The sequence below is a fragment of the Rhinolophus ferrumequinum genome, chromosome 12, assembly GCF_004115265.2.
Source record: "Rhinolophus ferrumequinum isolate MPI-CBG mRhiFer1 chromosome 12, mRhiFer1_v1.p, whole genome shotgun sequence".
Taxonomy (NCBI): domain Eukaryota; kingdom Metazoa; phylum Chordata; class Mammalia; order Chiroptera; family Rhinolophidae; genus Rhinolophus; species Rhinolophus ferrumequinum.
Genome location: NC_046295.1, coordinates 62,414,561 through 62,433,902, shown reverse-complemented (window position 1 = coordinate 62,433,902; position 19,342 = coordinate 62,414,561). Strand labels below are relative to the sequence as shown.

Below are 19,342 nucleotides of genomic sequence, written 5' to 3'. Positions count from 1 at the left end.
GCCACATCTTTTTCCCCAATTCTCCTTGTCCCCTCTTTCCTCCTGTCAGTTTAGTTCTACTGAGGAGCGTCTTCAGAAGCCTCTGGTGTGCTTCCATTAGGGAGCTTGCAGGCTGGTTGGGGAAGTGAGACAAGACCCCATGAAGCAATTAGAACCGATAGGGGCAGTGGACCCCACAGTTCTCATAAGATTTTAGGAGAAGGAGATGCTGGTGCAGGCTAGAAAAGGCTCTGCGGATTGCTGTGATGAGCCAGGATTGGGGTTGGTACACAAAGGAGGAGTTGGATCTCCTTGGGCAGTGAGAAGATACCCCACCCCTCACAGTCCCTGTCGGAAATCCCGTGTTGGGAACTGACCGGGGAATAGAGAGAAAGGGCTCTTCATGTCAAATGTAGACATGCATCCTGTATCCAGCAGACAGAGGAGAGCTGTTGAAGGTTTTTAAGCAGGAAGGATGTGGTAAGAGCAGCAGCTACAAAGAGAGTGTCAGTGGACAAGGAACAAGCTGGAAGAGGCTGAGGTGTTTCCGTCTAGATGGGAGGGAAGGTGCCGCCCTTCAGGAAGCTATTGTAGACATCCAGGCCGGAGATTTGCGGGCATGGCAGTGAAGACGGCTGAGGGCGAGGAGAAGCAGTTAGAAACAGGAGACCTGTTGAAGAAAGCATAGGCAGAACCTTTGACTATCTAGTGGTCATAGAATTAGAGAATGTTTCCAATTTAGTGCATCCTCCCACTACGGGAAAGATGAATCTCTTCTCTAGCACAACCAGCAGGCCTTTGGGCGTCTGCTTGAGCACTCCCAGTGACGAGGATCGAGGATCGCACCCTTTCAGGAAGCAGCATTCTCACATGCCAGGGCGACTCTAGGTTGAAATGACCCACCTCCCGCTCCCGGATCCAGGCTGCCCTCTGGAACTCGTCGCTCTCTCTCCTACACACTAATTTGTTTTTCTCACAAATATTTTTGCAAGCACCTGTTATGCGCCAGGCACTGTGCTAGTCAAATGAGGCCAGGCCCCTGGCCCTGGGGAGCCTTCAGGTCTAGCGCTCCACATATTGCAAGTTGGTCATCTTCATGTTTTCTTCTCCAAACAAAATACTCCTTGTCGGTTTTGTGTGAATCGATAGAAATCTGTTGAGGGCCTCGGGTTTCCTGGCTTCTATCCCTGGCGTCCTTGTCAAATCCGCAGGCGGCCTTCACCACCTCCAAGAGGAGAGGAGAGGGCCTCCTGTTACCAGATGCTTCTCGGGAGTGCATCTGGCCCTTTATAGCTGTGGATCTTTTGGCAGACTGGGTGGATCTAGTCAGCGTTTCCCCTGGGTGTCAAGTGGTGCCCTGACTTGTTTGAACTGTCAGTGGTAGGCAGCACCCAGGCCATGAGCTCCTTCCTGCTGAGATGGGTGATCTTGTCCAACAGACGGAGACCCTAAAGCCTGGAGAGAAAGGAAGGGGTCTGTCAGGAACACATGGCCCATTAGTGGCTGAGCTGAGAGTGGAACACAGGCTTTAGTGCTCTTTCATTTGTATTTGTACTATGCTTTGGCAGTGTTTTTCTTTCCAACTTATTCATAGGATTGTTTCTTCTATCTAGACTGAACTCCCTTAGCCTCTCTGCTAAGTTGTTCCCCAAGTCCCATCCCTGTAGCAAGGACACTGGCTTAGGTTTCACTGAAGCCAATCTTGGTAGGAGAGTGAGTGGCTGATGCTTGCTCTCCCCGTGGACTCTCTGGGTCTCCAGATGAAGGAATAGATGGTAAGTGTCCCTGCATATAGCTCCAAACTTAGAGCATTTTGAAGTCCTCGTCAGGGCCCCTCAGATAGGGAAGGCTGCCTCAGAGGCAGCTGCGGGACCCACACACAGTGCAGTGGGACAGGAAGGGCCAACCAGACGAGTCAGAGAGGTGGGGGTGGGTGACTCACATCTTCAGAACTTCAGGGGCTGCCATGGAGACTGCATGTTTTCTCCATTTCCCATGGCGTTGCTGGGAAGAGTGCTTTTAAACTCTGTGTCTCCCCACCCTGCAGGCCCTCACTTCTGCTGCTGCTTTCAGCTCCTTCCCCACGCGTTCTGCCACCCTGCGCCCAGTCTGCTGCTGGGGCTTCTAGGAAGACCGTGGAACCCTAGATTGAAGGGAGAAAAGGGAGCGATCAGAGGATTTGAAATGTGACCAAGACAGAGATGCATTCATTGGCAAAAATAGGGTGTTTGGGAGGGCAGTGAGCTTAAGAGGAAAGAAGAACCAGTCCAACCTGAGTCCCTGGATTGCTAGTCGATGGCAGGAAAACTGAGAGGTGGACAGACCATTCAGGATAGATGGAAAGCTTCTGAGAAGTAAATTGATTTAGGAATCTTAAGTAATTGTAACTAGTTTAATTAAGTAATTTAAATCTCACAGGAGTTTTAAAATCCAAAATGCTTTTCTATTTTTCCTTTCTAAGAGGGTATCTCCCTTCAGGAATGTGGGTAAATCCAGAATCATAGAGCCAGTAGACATTGGGGAGTCAGTTAGAGAGCCCACGAAAAGTCTCACATCTTTACTAGAAAGATACAAAGGCTGCCCATTGATTTAAGAATACAGTTTTCTCACTTTTCCTCTTAGTGATACCGTGTTTCCCTGAAAATAAGACCTAGCCAGACAATCAGCTCTAATGTGCCGTTTGGAGCAAAAATTAATATAAGACCCGGTCTTATACAATATAATATAAGACTGGTTCTTACATTACTTTTTGTTCCAAAAGAAACATTAGAGCTGATTGTCCGGCTAGGTCTTATTTTCAGGGAAACACGGTATGAGCCTGGCCTTTCTTGCTCAGCCAAAACCCTGACCAACATTTGACCTTCATGGTATATGTATTAATGTGTATTATTTTAAACATGAAGAAGTTTTCTTAATTTTTAAAAACTTTTAGTGTTACATTTATTTTTACTGTTTGAGATTAAGTTATATCATAATACTGTCTTTGTTATGATTCATGCTGTGTTTTAATGGTTAACTCAAGAAAGAAAAAGACAGGTGACCGATGAGTGTTTCGGGCTGTTGGTTCTTGTGACTTTCCTAATATGTTTTTCTCCTGACAGGTTGGCCTGCCCTCTTAGCTCAGCAGTGGTGCTAGCATCTTACGCAGTACAATGTAAGTCACAAAGGGAACGTTTTGCAGATGGACAGGTTGTTCTGACCGATGTTATTAAATAAGTCGGTCACTGGCCTTTCCTGTTTCACTGAGTCCCTACCCTTCTTCCCCAGGAATGCTGTTGGGCAAGCGTAGCTCTGGTTGTCCAGATAATTCCACTCTGACCCTTACACTCTCCTTCAGCGCAGGGATGGTGGTTAAGGGGAAAAGATGAGCTATGGGTGTGAGGTTTTCTCTCAGGGGAGCCCATAAAACAGAAGACATGTATTGCACATTACGTTTTCCAGAGGCTTCGCTCACATAATGGATTTGATCTCCATAACAAACCCCAGTGGGGCAAATATTTCCACCAGTCACCTCTTACAGACACAAAACTGAGACCCACCTAAGTAAATGGAATTTGCTGGCGGTCACTCCCACTACTTGCTTGATGCCGCTCTGTGCACTGCTGGGAGCTTAGGAATTTATCTTCAGCGTTTCCATAGAGCTAAGGGGTTCTATACACATGAGTCTGTAGCAGCACTGGTCAATAGAAATATGTGAGGTGCAGGTATCATTTTAAATTTTGTAGTAACCATATTAAGAAAGTAAAGTGAAACAGATGAGCTTAGCTTTAAGATATTTAAATTTAGTATATCCAAAATACTAATATGTAATGGATGTAAAAATTATTAATGAGGTATTTTACTTTTCTTTTTATACCAAGTCTTTGAAAACCAGTCAGATTTTACCCTTCCAACACCTCTCCATTTGGACAAGCCACATTTCAAGTGCTCAGTAGCCACATGTGGCTGATAGCTGCCACATTGGATAGAAAGTCCAAATGGACTTTTCCATCCAGGCCGTTTTAAGCTGGAGGAAGATTCAAACAGCACAAGTTTGTTGAGCGTATATTGCACATCAGGCCCGGCGGGAGATGCCGGATGGGCACAGGGCAAAGGCTGCCTAGCCAGATGGAAGGAGCAGTCTCCCACTTTATAGTTACGTAGCTGTGTGGTGCCAGCACGGTGCGTCAGCGAGAACTCGCGGAGAGCTGCGTGCTAGCTCAAGACTTAAGAAAGCCACGCTACCTTCCCCGAAGCCCCACACCATCTTGGCTGACTGTGGGGTAGCGAGTTAAGAGAGCAAGATGGTCAGGTCACAGAGCAGGTGCTGGCTGAACGCCTCGCCCTACACTGGTCTCAGAAGAGGCAAAATAGCAAGAGAAGGCTGACAGGGATTCCTCAGGGTGGCCTCAAGTCTGTCCCCTCCCCTAGCAGCGAAGAACAGAAATAAATGGGAGCGATGAAGAGCACGGTGGCTGGACCTGCAGCGTACCTGCCCACCTGTGTGATACCAGGAAGTAGAAGAGAGGCTTTTAACGGTGACCCTCCTCACTGATGAACACAAGACCCAAGTGCTAGTCTCCCCCTGTAGGCTGCATCTCCTTCTCCCCAATGGGAAACTCAGAGGAGGTGGCACAGTGATGGGCCTGGGTGGGTTTGAAAGCTCCCCCCTCCCTGCAACACATCTGGAACAGACCCAGCTCTGTCACATCCGTCTGGTAAATGGCATGGCCGCCAGTCACCTGTATTCTTAGTGATCTCTAGACCTTATGGACTCCGCATCTGCCAGGCTGGTCAGCTGAGGAGACCAAGCTTCCCGACATCTCAGAGCAAGTTTGGTGTCCATAGCTAGAGCTTCAGGTTTGAGGGGCAGGAACACTACAAAGGACGGAGCTTTGGATGCCGTCAGATTTGATTTAAATTCTGGCTTTTCCATTTGCCACTTAGTGAATCCTGGTTTTCTCACCTGTAAGATGGAGAGGACGATGGTGATTATGACAACTTGCAGTATGGCTCCAGATAATACATGTGAAGGTGATCTATAACTAGACATTCTTTGTAGTCGGACCCTTGCACTGTTGCTGTTAACTGAGTCAGTGAGAGCCCAGACTGAAGCCATGTTACCTGGGTCTCGGCTCTTCCACTTACATCTGCCTGACCTTGAGCCTCTCCAGGGCTCAGCTTCTTCATCTGTCCAGTGGGAATGATAACAGTATCTACTTCAGAGGGTTGTAATGAAGATGAAATGAATTAACACGTGTAAAGCTCTTAGAGTAGCGCCTGGCACGTCGCAAGTGTTAACCATTACTGTGTTTTCATGTCTGCCCAAAAGAAAGCTGAAAGAACTGCCTGTTATAAACATTCTATTTTGAGTAAATTTGAAGAATGGCGGGGGGCGGGAATCCTCTTCTTAGCTTCAGTAGTCAGGGGCCCCTCTGCAAAAGACTGATAGAATGGGGGCTGAAGAACATTATCAGTACCTAAAAAGTACAAACAAACTTCAGTGGAAAAATTAGTGTGACTATCATGTAAATAATATCGTAGGCTGTCAGGCAAGCAGTTTCAAGTACAGATTCTTTATTCCTCCACCCTTAGTAAATACATATATTTTTAACACTTCTCTGTGTATATTTCTATAGGATTAATATTTGGAGATAAAATTGCTGGATCAAAGGGTATGCCTGTATTTTATCTGATGCATTTTGCCAAATTGTCCCAAGAGGGATGTCTAATATGAAGCTAAGTCCTACCTGATCAGTGCATCTGCAAGCACAAAGCACGTTGTTTTACTAGATGAAAAGTAAAATGATCTGTGGGTGAAACACCTGAAAAGTCTTGGTGGTAGAAGATTGCTGGTGGCCTGTCAAGGGTTTCTGAGGCTCAAAGAATGAAGTTTCTGGAAATACATATTTACTCCATAATGCCCTCTGAGCCTCTGCCACGTGTGGGTGCTGCACTGGGCTCAGGGTACACAGACAGCACAGCTTCTCTAGGCCAGGGGGCTAACAGCCTGGGGTGGGTGGGGGTAGGCAGAGATGGACCAGCTGGTGCTGGCAGTAAGGATGAGCACAGAGGATGCACTCCATCTGCCTGGAGGAGAGGGGACAGAGTCTGGAAAAGCTTCCTAGAGAAGAGCCTCTAAGATCAAGTGGGAGTTGGAGGAATAGCACGTAAAGGGCTTTCCCAGTGGAACCGCTGTATAGCTTGAAATGCCGCATTTGAGTACCTGCAACATACTCACTCTTTCTTGCAAAATATAAAAAGTAGCCAGAAGAATGCCTGGAACTTAAAAGACGAGGTATTTCCCACATATAAGCCCTTCCTTTTCTTTCTGCTACAATTAGCTTTTGCATGTATTGCTTCCCCACAAACAGAAGAAGGTGTTTCTTTGGAGTTTAGGGTGTGTGGTATAGTAAGTAGATAAGGAGTGGGGACTATGGTCAGAGTGTAGGCTCCAAGTCACCAGCTGAACAGCAGTGGGCAGGGCAGTTCCCTTCCTTAAGTCTCAGTTTCCTTATCTGTTTAATGGGAATGAAAGCATTGCCCACCACTGAGTTACCTGGTGGGATAATGTTGAAGTCAACGTGGAAACCACCCTGTGCTTTGCAAATGTTTGCATCTGACCGTTTAACTTTGTTTCCCCCTGGTGGTTAGCACAGGATGTTACACAGAGGAGCCAACCAAGAGTTCAAGGGAAAACCAACCTACAGGGAGGTTTGTCAGTGACTTAACTAAAGAGAGAACCTTGCTGTTCACGTTCGCAGAAAGGCACAGGGTTGGGACTGTTAGCTAATATGGTAGATAACCAAATCAAGATCCAAGAGGATCTCCTGAGCTAATGAAACCAACAGAGCAAAGTTTAATAGGACTCTGCCTCGAGGCTCAGGAAAGTCATTTGCAGCGTTTAGTTACCTTCTGAAGACGTGAGCACTGTCATCAGCAAATGGTCAGCAGCAGCTCGGGCCTGTGGAACGGGGCATGGGTCCCCTGGGTCCTGGTCTTGACTGCTGCAAAACGGCTCTGTGATAGGGGTAAAGTCCCTTCTCTCTGGATCTTAGTTTCTTCCCTTCTGATGTGTGGAATTTGGATGAAGTGATTCTAAGGCTTTCTTGAGCTTTCCTCGTTGGGGACCCTGTATCAGGGCGTCTGAATTACTTCCTGTAAATGCACTGTGGTACACTTCGCCATGCACAAGCCCATTTGTAAGCCACACTTGTGCTGCCATCATACAGCCTTGACACTTGTGTCCAGAGCTTAGCCACATTTGGCTGGCCTTCACGGCCTATGGTCTGCCCTTCACCAAGTCGCATGCATAGATCCCTTGGCTTTCTGCCCTCTTCCCCTTCCAAAGCTGAACTTTGCAGTAACTTCTCTACAAATCCATCCCAGCACCACCTCCCTGAGCACCGACTATGTGCCATGCCTAGGAGCTAGGCTCCAAAGATGGGACTGACCCACTCCCAGCCCTCAAGGAACAGTGTAAGGAGGAAACTGATCCCTTCATCACAGTGCGGATCTCAGAGCAGCCCTTGGGTGTGATGGCAGCCGAGGGTCGGCAGGGCTGAGTCGATGTAAAGAAAGATACCTGACCTTTCAACTTGGTGATGAAATGCACCTAAGTGGTCACCTGGCTCATCCTCTTTCCTTCTGAGATTGGCCGTGAAACATTACCTCAGCTTTCCCCACCCCCTGTCCTTGTGACAAAGGAGTCATTTGATTTAGAAATCTGTGTTGAATGGGTACTCTAAAACAACCACGAGTCCTCAGAAGCCACCTGGCATTGAAGCCAGCTGCAGGAAGAATTCATTAAAACCTTTGGAAAGACCTGGGTTCATATTTTTAGGAAAAAGATGAAATAGTCATTTTTGTTTTGTCAAGTAAGTGAAATACTAGATTAATTGCCCATGAGAGCTAGAAATTTTCTTTCTCACTCCTGTTTTTATACAGATGGAAAAACTAAATGTTGAAGAAGGGAAACACAAGCCAGATCCTTGGTGCCCCAGCATGTTTTCCCAGGCTCTTCAACAGTCCAGACACCCAGATGGTTTGAGTCCTTTGGGCAGCCATGTACACTTGTGCAGGTTGGGCACTGCACAGAAAGGAATACTTTTCACACCATAGATAGCAGATGGCAGTCAAGGATCTTTAGGAAGAAGTACCATTTGGACCAGAGACCAGTCTGGGAGTTCCTCTGTAAGGCGCTCTTTCCTTTGCCCTCTAGTCCAAATGACAGCCCAGCATCTGTCTTCCTATCTTCTGACTCCTCGAAGAATGTTTCCTTCTTCCCAAGAACTCTTCCCTCAGCCTTGCCAGGGCCTAGACCCTTCAGCCCCACCCACTCCCCTCCTTCATGTTCCTCCTTCCCTTCCTCCTTCCCCACCCCAGGGCCTCTGTGAACACATCCTGGTTCCCTTTCTTCCACACTTCCTGAATTCCAGGGAATGGGTTAGCATGACCTCTCTTCTGCCTTCACCCATTTTTTTTTAGAGCAGGTCGGTCCAGTGTTATAATAACCTCAAGGTGCTAGAGAGAGAGAGCCTGCACCATGCTAGGGGTACAGAGTGGCATTTTTCTGCGTGGATTGGAAACAGATATGGGATTAGAACAGGACATAGATTTGAACAATCTCCCCCTTTCCACCTTGTGTGGCCTCAGGGAGAGAGAATTTGGTTGGAGCACGTGGCAGCCCTTAGCCTATAGGGAAGGTTGAAATAATAGATGTGGAATCTGGAGCTCATGGCAAGTTCAAGTTCACATGGTGGCAGAACTTTTCAGAAGCATATTTCCAATTAATGGTTTTCTTGAGGTGCTATTAATGCTTGTGAATATAGACCCTGTTGAAAAGGCAATTTTCTCCTCATTCTGTCTTCATAGCTCATTTTGGAGACTATAATTCTTCCATTCATCTCCGGGGCTATCTTTCTGATAGCCAGTTTATACCAGATCAGAGCGATGACTTTCTAACGAAGGTGGAATCTCTCCATGAGCAGCACAGGTGAGAGGAGGGATGGGTGGCATACTGTCAGACCCCATGTCCCCTTGCGTTTGATGGGGTCTCCTTCTTTTGTTCATGAATCCTTTTTCAAGATCTTGGCGGTTGGTGAACCTTTGAGCTGTTCTGATGGCATGTAGATTTGGTATAACTGGCATTTCTGTAAAGTGTAGACTCCAGTAAGAGTTCACGGTGATTTGCTGTGTTCTTTTTCAGGATGTCGTTGAAATCAGTTACTTCTTGAATGAAATGCCCTTTTAAATCTGACTGCTCCACAAATTGACCCTACCAAGCAAACCTTTTAACAGTTTACCACATTCAATAAATGGGCCATTCCTTCAGGTAGGGTTGAATAGACAGGCAGATGGATCAGTCTGCAGCCCTCTTTGGCTTCAGGTCATGAAACTACTTCACTTCCTGAAGGGAGCCCCAGGTTTCCATGGCTGCCTCTGGCCAAGCCTGCTCTCCAACAAACATGCCCCATCTGGCCTCTTCTCCCTTGCCTCATCTTAGGTGGCCCGCTGACCGGAAGGCCGGGTCTCGAGGGACCTCACATGCTTGAAAAGGCCATAAAAACAAAGGCCAAGCACCCAGCGTCCCTTCTAAAAGGCACTGCCAATCCTCTCTCCCAGAATTGCTCCCAGACAGAAGCCAGCATCCTAAAATAGTACAATGACGTTTGGAAGTTTGAGGCTGCTGCTAACAGAATAGGGAAAGGCAGAAAGGTCTAAAGAGCACGTATTAATTAAGCAGCTTGGAATAAGTAGGGCGGGATGTCGACAAGTGACCCGTCTTCTGTCTCTGAATATTGAGAGCCTATGAAATGAGAAGTGTTACTTAAGAAGTGACTTTGCTAAATGAAGTCCTATTCAGTGGGCAAGAAGGAAAACCTGGTTTAGTAGAATTTAGGGTTAAGATGAATAACATAAGGCATTTAATGACTTTATAGTAATGCTATCAAATGTTTCAGATTTTTATTAATTTTAAAAATTGGAGTTCATGTCCTGTATTGGGTGAACTCAACATCTTCTCTCTTCTGTAGTGGGCTGAAACAGTCAGAAGCCGAATCTTGCTTTATCAACATAGCGCGGACCCTCGACTTCTATGGCGTGGAACTGCACAGTGGTAGGGTATGTATCCTTGGCGCATTTTGCTTCAAAAAATTATGTTGATTTTTAATTTCTGAAAGTTTGAAAACATCTTCTGAACTCTTGGGGGGGGGAAAAGACCTTTTTTAGACATTTGAAAGTTTATAAAGTAATATTGAGTTTTGCAGTTTTTCTATCCAATTGTTTTATTCATGTTTGCCTTTGTACTTAAAGACTTTTTTTTTTTTCAATTGGGGAATATTAGGGAACAGTGTGTTTCTCCAGGGCCCATCCGCTCCAAGTCATTGTCCTTCAATCTAGTTGTGGAGGGCGCAGCTCAGCTCCAAGTCCAGTCGCTGTTTTCAACCTTGAGTTGCAAGGGGCGCAACCCATCATCCCATGCGGGAATTGAACCAGCAACCTTGTTGTTGAGAGCTCTCCCTCTAACCAACTGAGCCATCAGGCCGCCCCTCCAGAAGCTCAGTGGCAGCTCATTGTCTTCAATCTAGTTCTGGAGGGCGCAGCTCACTGGCCCACATGGGAATCGAACTGGCAACTCTGTTGTTCAGAGCTTGCGCTCTAACCAACTGAGCTATCCGACTGCCCCAAAGACTTTTTGCTTTTATGGAGTCAGGGGTATTAGAAACAAGGAATTTGTGTCTAGCCATTTTATGCTATGGTTAAAGAAGCAAAAATGAGTATAAATCTATTTTCTAAGTAACACTTTCATGAGCTAAGGTTTTTACTGTTTAATCTCAGTGCTGCCCAAACTAGAGCTAATAACTCAAGTATCATTTTTAAAAAATTATGGTATGATTATGAAAATCAAAAAAATATTTTATATTTCTGTGACCTTTTAAATATGATTGCCTAATATCTGTCGTCTCCTGAGGAATTTCTATCTGCCAGGTATAGTAGCTTAGTTATTTCCCACAGTAATGCCATGAGGTAAGTATTATCATTACCCTCATTTTACAGATGTAGAAACTGATACTCAGGGACTTCTCAAAGGTCACATAGCACATAAGTGGTGGCTTTAGTACATGACCCCATGTACTGTCTAATTGGGCTGCTAATTGGTATCTGACCTTTGTTTTCTTTACCTATAATTGACCCACATCATATCAAAGAAACAAATAATTGGTTGAACACATGGTGTGTACTAGCCATTATTCCAGATGCTTTCACATGAGACCATAATGTCTCATTTAAAGATTATAGTAACCTTGTGAAATCAGTATTCTTATCCTCCCATTTTACAGATGAGAAAACTGAGGCTCAGGAAAGTTGAGTAAATGAGCAAACTTTATATAATACTTTTGCAATTTATAGAGTCACTTCCTTCGGTCCCATAACTGGTGGGTGAGTTGTTCCATAGGTACTAAAGTAGGAAAAAGATACTGGGTCTTACAAAATACCCACTTTGGGACTTGGCCGTTAACTTTTATTCCAATTGCAAATCATGTTTTGTCTCTAGTGGAATGTTGGGCTTTATATCTGCCTGAGTTGATCTGTGCTCTCCCCACCCCCAGTGCCCTGTGAGGGTCCTGAGGTCAAATGACTAGCTGCCTGGCTGACACCTCCACGGTATCAGAGGGAGTTAGGTTAGCCCTGGCTATGCCGCATCAACCAAAACCCCCTAAGTCTCACAAACTTGATACCACAAAGGTTCTTGGTAGATGGAAGCCTGCAGTGGGTCGCAGTGACTCTCCGGGGCAGCCTTCTCCATGTAGTGACTTAGCAGTCTTGGCTGCCTCTGTCTTAGTGTCACCCACTGAACACATGGCCACGTGCATGTCACAAGGGAAGAGGAAGCTAAAGGGTTGCACACCGGCTCTTAAACGATTTGGCTCAGAAGAGACACACGATCGCTCTGACCATAGTACATTGACCAGCACTAGTCACATGGCCCTGCCTTCCACAAGTGGAGCTGGGACATGTGGGGATGGGCACGGGAATTGAGCGATCAGGCACTGTCCGTGCTGCCAGGGTTGGGGTGCAGACTGAAAGACCACAGAACAAAGAGATTTGAGACCCAGGTCATTAGCTCACCCAAACCATTCATTTAGTTCCTTATTCTGCACTCAATTTTGATTTCATTTGCTAATTTGTTTTTTTGTCCCACCTGCTTACTATTTCCCTATATATTTTAACCCCAGGTATCGTGTTTAAATGCAAGTACTTAGAACCAGATTTGTTTTTCACCTGGTTTTCACCATACACATTTGGTTTTGCTTTAAGCATATGATTTTCAGTTGGGTAGCCAGTAGTTAATATTCTCTGGATTTTTCCATTCATTGTATTGACACTATTTCTTTGGTCAATTTTTCTAATTCCCATGTTCACATCACTGTTCAAAAGCTATGTGTCCCAGGCCCTGTTCTGCATTATATCCTCTAGTTTCAGCTGGATAAAAACCCTTAGTGGTGGGTTTCATAATTCATATTGTACAAAAGGACAAGTTGAGACTCAGTAGCCCCAAAAAAACATGGCTAGTAAGTGCAAACTGAGTCAAACTCTGCCCCTTCTTTATAATTACAAGTATCTAATAATAGACAACTCAAGGGAAGGAACTGTTTTATTTTAAAATTTTATCACCTTATTTCCAAGCACACTTACACAGCTTATAGTCGCTGTATCTTCCTTCTGTATCTTGGTCGTGGCAATGCCTAGCACACAGGTTCTTAATAAGTGTTGAATTTATTGGATTTATAAGCAATGTTTATTCATTGGATTTAGAGTCAGCAGTTCTACATTTCGTTATAATAGCTAAAGCCTTTTCAGTGATTTTTGGTGATGGGAGTTGAGATTTGTACAAAGCTGTGCAGAGGGCGAGACCCTTCTGATTTTAATATGATATCTAATACGGATTGTTGAAAACTTAAAATTGAATGTTTATTTCAGTGATTCTGTGGAATGAGTGGGCTTGCCTGGTAACTTTCTGGTGGAACAGGTGTGGCTGTCAGGCAGCGTGCGTTCCCTTTAGAAGAATCTGGTTCTAAGTACTTGGATCTTGAGTATCTGTTAAGAGGGAACTTTTGCCTGTTTTCCATCACGTTTTCTCTTTGGAGCGTATACATATTGCTATTTATAAAAGTGTGCGTGCTTGAGTTACCGGAGGACTTGAGCGTGACCGTAACACACTGAATCTGAGGTCTTCCTTTTTACAGGATCTGCACAATTTAGAGTTAATGATTGGAATTGCTTCCGCGGGCATTGCTGTGTACCGAAAAAACATTTGCACAAGTTTCTATCCTTGGTAAGTGCAGACTAGTTCTCATTATTTTCTGATTCATGCTTTAAAAATATGCTAAACAAAAGTAATCTTACGTCTAATTTTACACTTTTGTTTTCTAAAGAGGGGCTAGAGACTTTCTCCCAAGTTTTTACCTCTGACCTCTGTATTTGATCCAGATTCAGTGCTTGGGAAAGTTAGTTTGTGTTCTTTGGCATCTCCTTCCCCCCACCAGTCACCCTGTGGTTTGAGATGCTCTATGAAAACGTGGATAAAATGGCACAAGGCAATTGGAGTTAAGGAATCCTGGGCAGTGCATTGGCCAGGATTCAGAGAACTTTCTCTGGGAAGGAACTGTATTTTCAGTGCAGTTCCTTAGTGATTAATTGAACTTTTACCAAGTGTTCAGTTCTGGTCTCAAAGTTTGGGGGACCCAAGACTTGAATCCTCACAAGACAACTCTCTTGAGGAAGGCAGTGCTGTCCCCACTGTTCAGAAAACTTTGTAGTGGACCACTTGAGCGCACAGCACAGGCTCAGATCCCAGCTCCAAGCATTCCTAGTGGAATGCTCTTGAATGCTTAGGTGATGTCTCAGAGCCTCCATTTCTTCATCTGAAAACTGGGCACAATAAAGCGTACTTTTCAGGACTGCTGCGAGGCTTCCCTGAGGGACTGCTTGTAAAGCTTTCAGTAGGAAACCTGGTGTATAAAAGATGCTCAGTTAATGGTGGCTGTAATCGCGTTGTTATGCAAATAGTAGAGAGGCTACTTGACACACAGCTGTGAAGTAACAGGAGCTGGGACGTGGATCCAGGTCTGTCTGGCTGCTCTGTCTGTCCTCTTTCTGCGGCTCCACACTGCCCTCAGCTGTCTTCCCCAGGTACACACCAGCTCATGCGGAGCTGCAGTGTCACCAAAGCAGCTGCCAGGAAAGAGAGCGCGTTGCCTACGGTTCTTGTTATTTAAAAGCTACATCATAATCCAGTGGCCCTTCTGTGATACTTGGCTTCAGTCAGCTACTTGGTGTTTGGCCGAGGCGATGGGGCCGCCATTCTTTCTACACTGAAATAAACTCTAGGAAGCCGAGCGCCCCCGGTCATCATGATCGAGGAGTAGAGGACACACATTGGGAGGTGTCAGCTATAGCACCGCTGATCGCTGAGGTGCTTTTTGTGTGTTTTATTTTTTTTCAGGGTGAACATTCTAAAAATTTCTTTCAAAAGGAAAAAGTTCTTTATACATCAGCGACAGAAACAGGTGAGTTATATCTACATTTGCTTTGTTTCTTGATGTTAGCCATTTTTCAGCTCTTAGTCCTTCAGCGGGTGAAGGCAGTTTGCCACATGTATTAACAGGGAGGGAAGAGCGTGGCATACGGTGGGGAGAAAAGGGAAGTCGGAGCCTGGAGGACCCAGCAGGTCTCTGTATAACTCACCCTGCTTAGCTGGTGGGAGAAGTAACTTGCTTTGAGGTCAGAGATGATGGGTCCAGGTCCTGGCTCTTCCCCCTACCAGTAAGGCAGGTTACTTAACCTCCCCAAGCCCGAGTTACCTTATTTATAGAAATGCAGTAACGCCCGCTTCTCAGGGAATCGTGAGGATTAAATAAAAGAGCACTGGTCAAAGTACCTGGCACCGAGCAGAGTAGCAGTAAATGTCACCATGGTCAGTTTCTCCCTTTGATGTGTTTAAAATGCACACTGGCCTTCGGTTGGTCTCCTGAGCGGATCCAAGCTGTCTAGATAACTCAGTTTGGTTATTCAGATGAGGGGAAAAGGATTTAGCAGTGAGGAAACTGAGGCTTCTACAGCTTCTAAGTGGAGGAGCTGGAATTTAAATCAGCGGTGCCTTTTCTTTCCACGACACCACCCTCTGTCTTTTTATGCCACATATTTTTTTCACTTGCTGTCACCAGGTTCATGTCCCAATTTTTCAAAGATACTATGTACCTACCTAAAATGGCTCCCCACCACAGTGAATGCTTAGAAATGAGAACACTAAAGCCCAGAACAAACAAGGACTAAGATCTGGGTCTCCTGAGCCCCCAGTGCAAGATTCAGCATGGCCCCAGAATGCACAAGATGGTAATTTAACATGAAAACAGAAAACCTAAATGCAGGCAGGCAGAAGGTAAAGCAAATAAAGTGATTATTCTGTATGAGCACTAGATTTAACTGTGCTTTGTGGAAAGCAAATAGAGAAATCCAACGTGTTACAGAATTTCTGTTATCTGACAGGTGAAAGATTCTCCCTCCAGGGGGGAGAATTTCCCAGAGCTAAATTTTCAAAGGAATGTATCAGGCAGCCCTTATCTGGTTGCTTCAAATGTATCCAACCTAGAAATGTAAGCCCATTGGAAATGAAACTGTTCATGAAGGCCCACAGATACTGATACGAGTACACTGTGGTCACCTTACCCTGTTAATAAGATGGTGAACAAACCCTGCTCCTGAGCATTCCTGGAACACTGAGAGGTGGCCTGAGGCATTCTGAAGCTGGTTTTCTGCTGTCTGTTGCATCTTCCCTGATTGCCACTGACGTGGAGTAAAACGCCCCGAGCCCTTTCTCCTACATCTATGCAGATGAAATCTCTACTCTTGTGTTTTCCTCCCAGACTGAATCCAGGGAACATATTGTGGCCTTCAACATGTTAAATTACCGATCTTGCAAAAACTTGTGGAAATCCTGTGTCGAGCACCATACATTCTTTCAGGCAAAGAAGCTACTACCTCAGGAAAAGAATGTTCTGTCTCAGTACTGGACGCTGGGCTCTAGGAACCCCAAAAAGTGAGTATCCCTTAGTCTCCACACCAAACTGAGATGTAAACGTGTCGGGGTCACCACTGGGTAGTGGGCATCCTCAGTCAGGGAAAGGGACGCTGTTGCCCCGGGCCCTGGACGGAGCTGCGGGAGGATCTGGGCACCGTGGTTGAAAGGTCCCTGGAGGCGACAGTATCTCTTTCCGCACATGCTCAGAGACTACTCACATTCCCATCACTTGTTTCTGCTTTCTCAACTCTGCTGTCCTCAGAGCGCCCAAGCAGCCAGAATTGCAGCTGCTCCCGCACCAGGTCACAATAAGGGAAGCATGTGGCAGTGACTCAGGGTCACCGTAGTGCCTGGCATATGGGCTTTCTTGGCCTGTTGCCACTAAGACTGCTGCTCCCACAGAACATTAATTCCCTAAGGTGCTCTGCAATAATGGATGAATGAACAGAAATACAGATTTCCAGAGTCAAGTGACTTTGGGCTATGCTATCTATAACAACCACGAAATAACAGTAATAATTACTGCTAACAGTTATTGACGGCTTACTTTGTACCATGCACATAATTATATTTAATTCTTAAAACACTCCCATGTGTGTACTGTTATCTACAGGAATAATTTTCAAAATATTTAATGAGTAATACGGTGAAAAAAATTAACTTATAAATTTTCACCTTTTAAGTTAGATTCAAATTCATTCTCTAAATAAACTAATCATGCAGTTTATGTTTTGGTGTGTTCGTATGTTCCAAGACTGCCCCCTAAGTATAAGCTGTAGCAGAAATGATCCAATTATTCTTACAGTTTTTAAATCGTTTGTTGGTTTGAATATTGTTTTTGTGATTTTGCATTGTTGATGTGGCTGTTTGACTAAATAATGTCTCTGTGTGAGACAGTATCTGATATGTGGGACATTATCAGCCTATTCTAGTGACTTCTCTGTTACGTTGATAATCATTTAGTAACATTCTAGATTCAATAAGTAGCAAGTTTCCTATTAGTATCAGTGATAGTATTTATGGTGCTAAATGCTCTCTCTCAGCTTCTGATAAACCAAGAGCAAATATAGTTTCAAAGTTTTTTGCTCTTATAACACTATCTAGTATTATATACATTCAACAGCTCTATTACGGAACAAGTCAAGAGCACAGGTTATTGGAAGGTAGTGTTTACTTCGGTTGGACCAGCCTGCAGGTGGCATAGTGAGCAATTGAAAGCATGGACACTGTTGCCCAGCAGCCCAAGTTCAAATGCTACCTGTGTCACTTTAGTTTTAATTTAGTTTGCTGCTTCAATTTCTTCATCTGTAAAATGCAGCCTTCATGGGGTACAGGGGAGGGGAGATCTGGTTATCCATTGTAGCATGAAAGAGCTACCCCTATTTTGGTGGCTTAAAGCAACAACCACCTTATAGCTCACGGTTTTGTGGGTCAGGATCTCGGGAAGGCCTTATCCAGACAATTCTTCCGCTCTATGTGGTATAGACTGGGGCTTCTCAGTGATCTGCATCTGGTGGCTAGGCGGATCTGAGGGTCCGAGACGACTTCTGTCACATACCTGGTGCCTTGATAGAATGATTGGAAGGCTGGACTCACCTGGACCCCTCACCATCTCTGTGTGCTCAGGGCCTCTTTGTGTAGACTCTCCAGCAGGGTAGTTGGATTTCTTATAGAGGCTCAGGGCTCCAAGAGCCTAAGGCAGAAGTGGCTGATTATCTTAAAGACTAAGCCCAGAACTGGCACAGCTACTCTGGGTCACAGCAGTCATAGGCCAGCCCAGATTCCAGACTCAAAGAAATTGCAGCCCTCTTTTAATGTGCCACTGGGGGTCACTTGGGATGTTGGGGCTGGTTCCGGTGACACAGGTCAGCAGTTCTTTGCTACAAATGTCAGCTGCGGCACACTGGCAAATTTCAGCCCTCATTATCTCCATTTGATCGATGCAGAAACTGAGGCTTAGTTTCCGTGACTTGCCAAAGCCTTAGAGATAATATCTAAGCAGCTACATATTAGGCCCCCTGAAAGATGCCACATAAAAGAAACGTGTTCAGTGTTTTGCAAGCTTATAGGACAATGGAACACTTTTGTTTTTCCCCCAAGAGTACCTATTAATAACCTGTGACACATACTTTGGGGAACTGCTACATTAAACCTTTGAATCATCTGCTTGCTGCCCTTGTTCTGATGCTGTGCTCTCAGTCAATGGTAATTTTGTTTCTGATGTAGATACTCCTAGCAGCCGTGCTAGCACACCAGCATTTTGATCAGGGTACAAACAGTGTTTCTTATTGTAAATTAGTACATTGATATCCTAGGAGGTGTTTCTTGTGTGTTTGTATTCATTTGGTTTTTCTTCTGTTTTTTGTTGTTGTTGTTGTTGTTTTCAGGCTGCAAGGAATGTGTAGCCTGTTTTAATAAGACGTTGAACCATTGTTTAAAATTTAGAAATGCCAGAACTGAGTTCCCCTAAACTGGTTTCAAACTCCCATCTTCTCAAGTATCTCATTCTCCAAGGGGTCTAGATAGCTAAGATTTAAGTTCTCTAGGTACAAATAAAATTTCGGAAGTAACCTTCAGAGTAGCACAAAGAACATGACCTGAAATTCTAAACAGAGTCTCAGGACTTCCCTCAAAGAAGTATCAGTGATTTACAGGGACAGCTTCTGCTGATAGGCTGAGGGAAGCACCTAGAAGGATGGTTACTGTTTGTACTCATGCCAGTGTGAGTCCGGTGAAAATTCCTTGAGCTCACTTGAACTGTATCTCTCTGTTATCCTGAAATTCTTTCTCATCTGGTAAGGCTTGGTTATATTCTGGAAGCAACTTGGTAGCTTGCAGTAGTAAGGACAAGAAAATATCTTCGCCAGAAGAACATTGGGAAAAGCCAGGACAGAAAGGAATCGCTTGTACCCCTGTTCTCCTCATAACCTTGGCTAAGGTCGTCAAAGCGTTACCCACTCATCCGAGAGGGAGTGTGTGTAGTCTGTTTGCTTCACTAATCCTGTAATTTCTTTCTTGTTGAACATGTTAGTGTAGAAAGTGAACCTGCATCTGGTTTTTCAGGTCTGTAAATAACCAGTATTGCAAAAAGGTGATTGGAGGGATGGTCTGGAACCCAGCCATGCGGAGATCCTTATCTGTGGAGCATTTAGAAACCAAGAGTCTACCTTCTCGGTCCCCTCCCATTACTCCCAACTGGTATGTTCTTTTTTTGTACTCCCCACTAGTAAGCACTTAACCTCTTTTGAAAATAAAAACTCAATGAATTCCTAAATAGAGATGGCCTACAATCAGAGTCTA

General features: G+C 45.0%; 1 protein-coding gene across 7 annotated transcripts in view; it reads left to right on the top strand.

The window, feature by feature from the left end:
* The window catches only part of PTPN3 (protein tyrosine phosphatase non-receptor type 3), a 97,553-nt gene that overhangs the window by 44,777 nt on the left and 33,434 nt on the right, over positions 1-19,342 (top strand). For all 7 annotated transcript variants that reach the window (XM_033123454.1, XM_033123457.1, XM_033123452.1 and 4 more), the window contains 7 exons: positions 3,081-3,133; positions 8,833-8,953; positions 9,993-10,080; positions 13,209-13,297; positions 14,468-14,531; positions 15,888-16,060; positions 19,106-19,240. In XM_033123454.1, the coding sequence (XP_032979345.1) occupies positions 3,081-3,133; positions 8,833-8,953; positions 9,993-10,080; positions 13,209-13,297; positions 14,468-14,531; positions 15,888-16,060; positions 19,106-19,240 (723 nt within the window). The remainder of the gene's footprint in view (positions 1-3,080; positions 3,134-8,832; positions 8,954-9,992; positions 10,081-13,208; positions 13,298-14,467; positions 14,532-15,887; positions 16,061-19,105; positions 19,241-19,342) is intronic.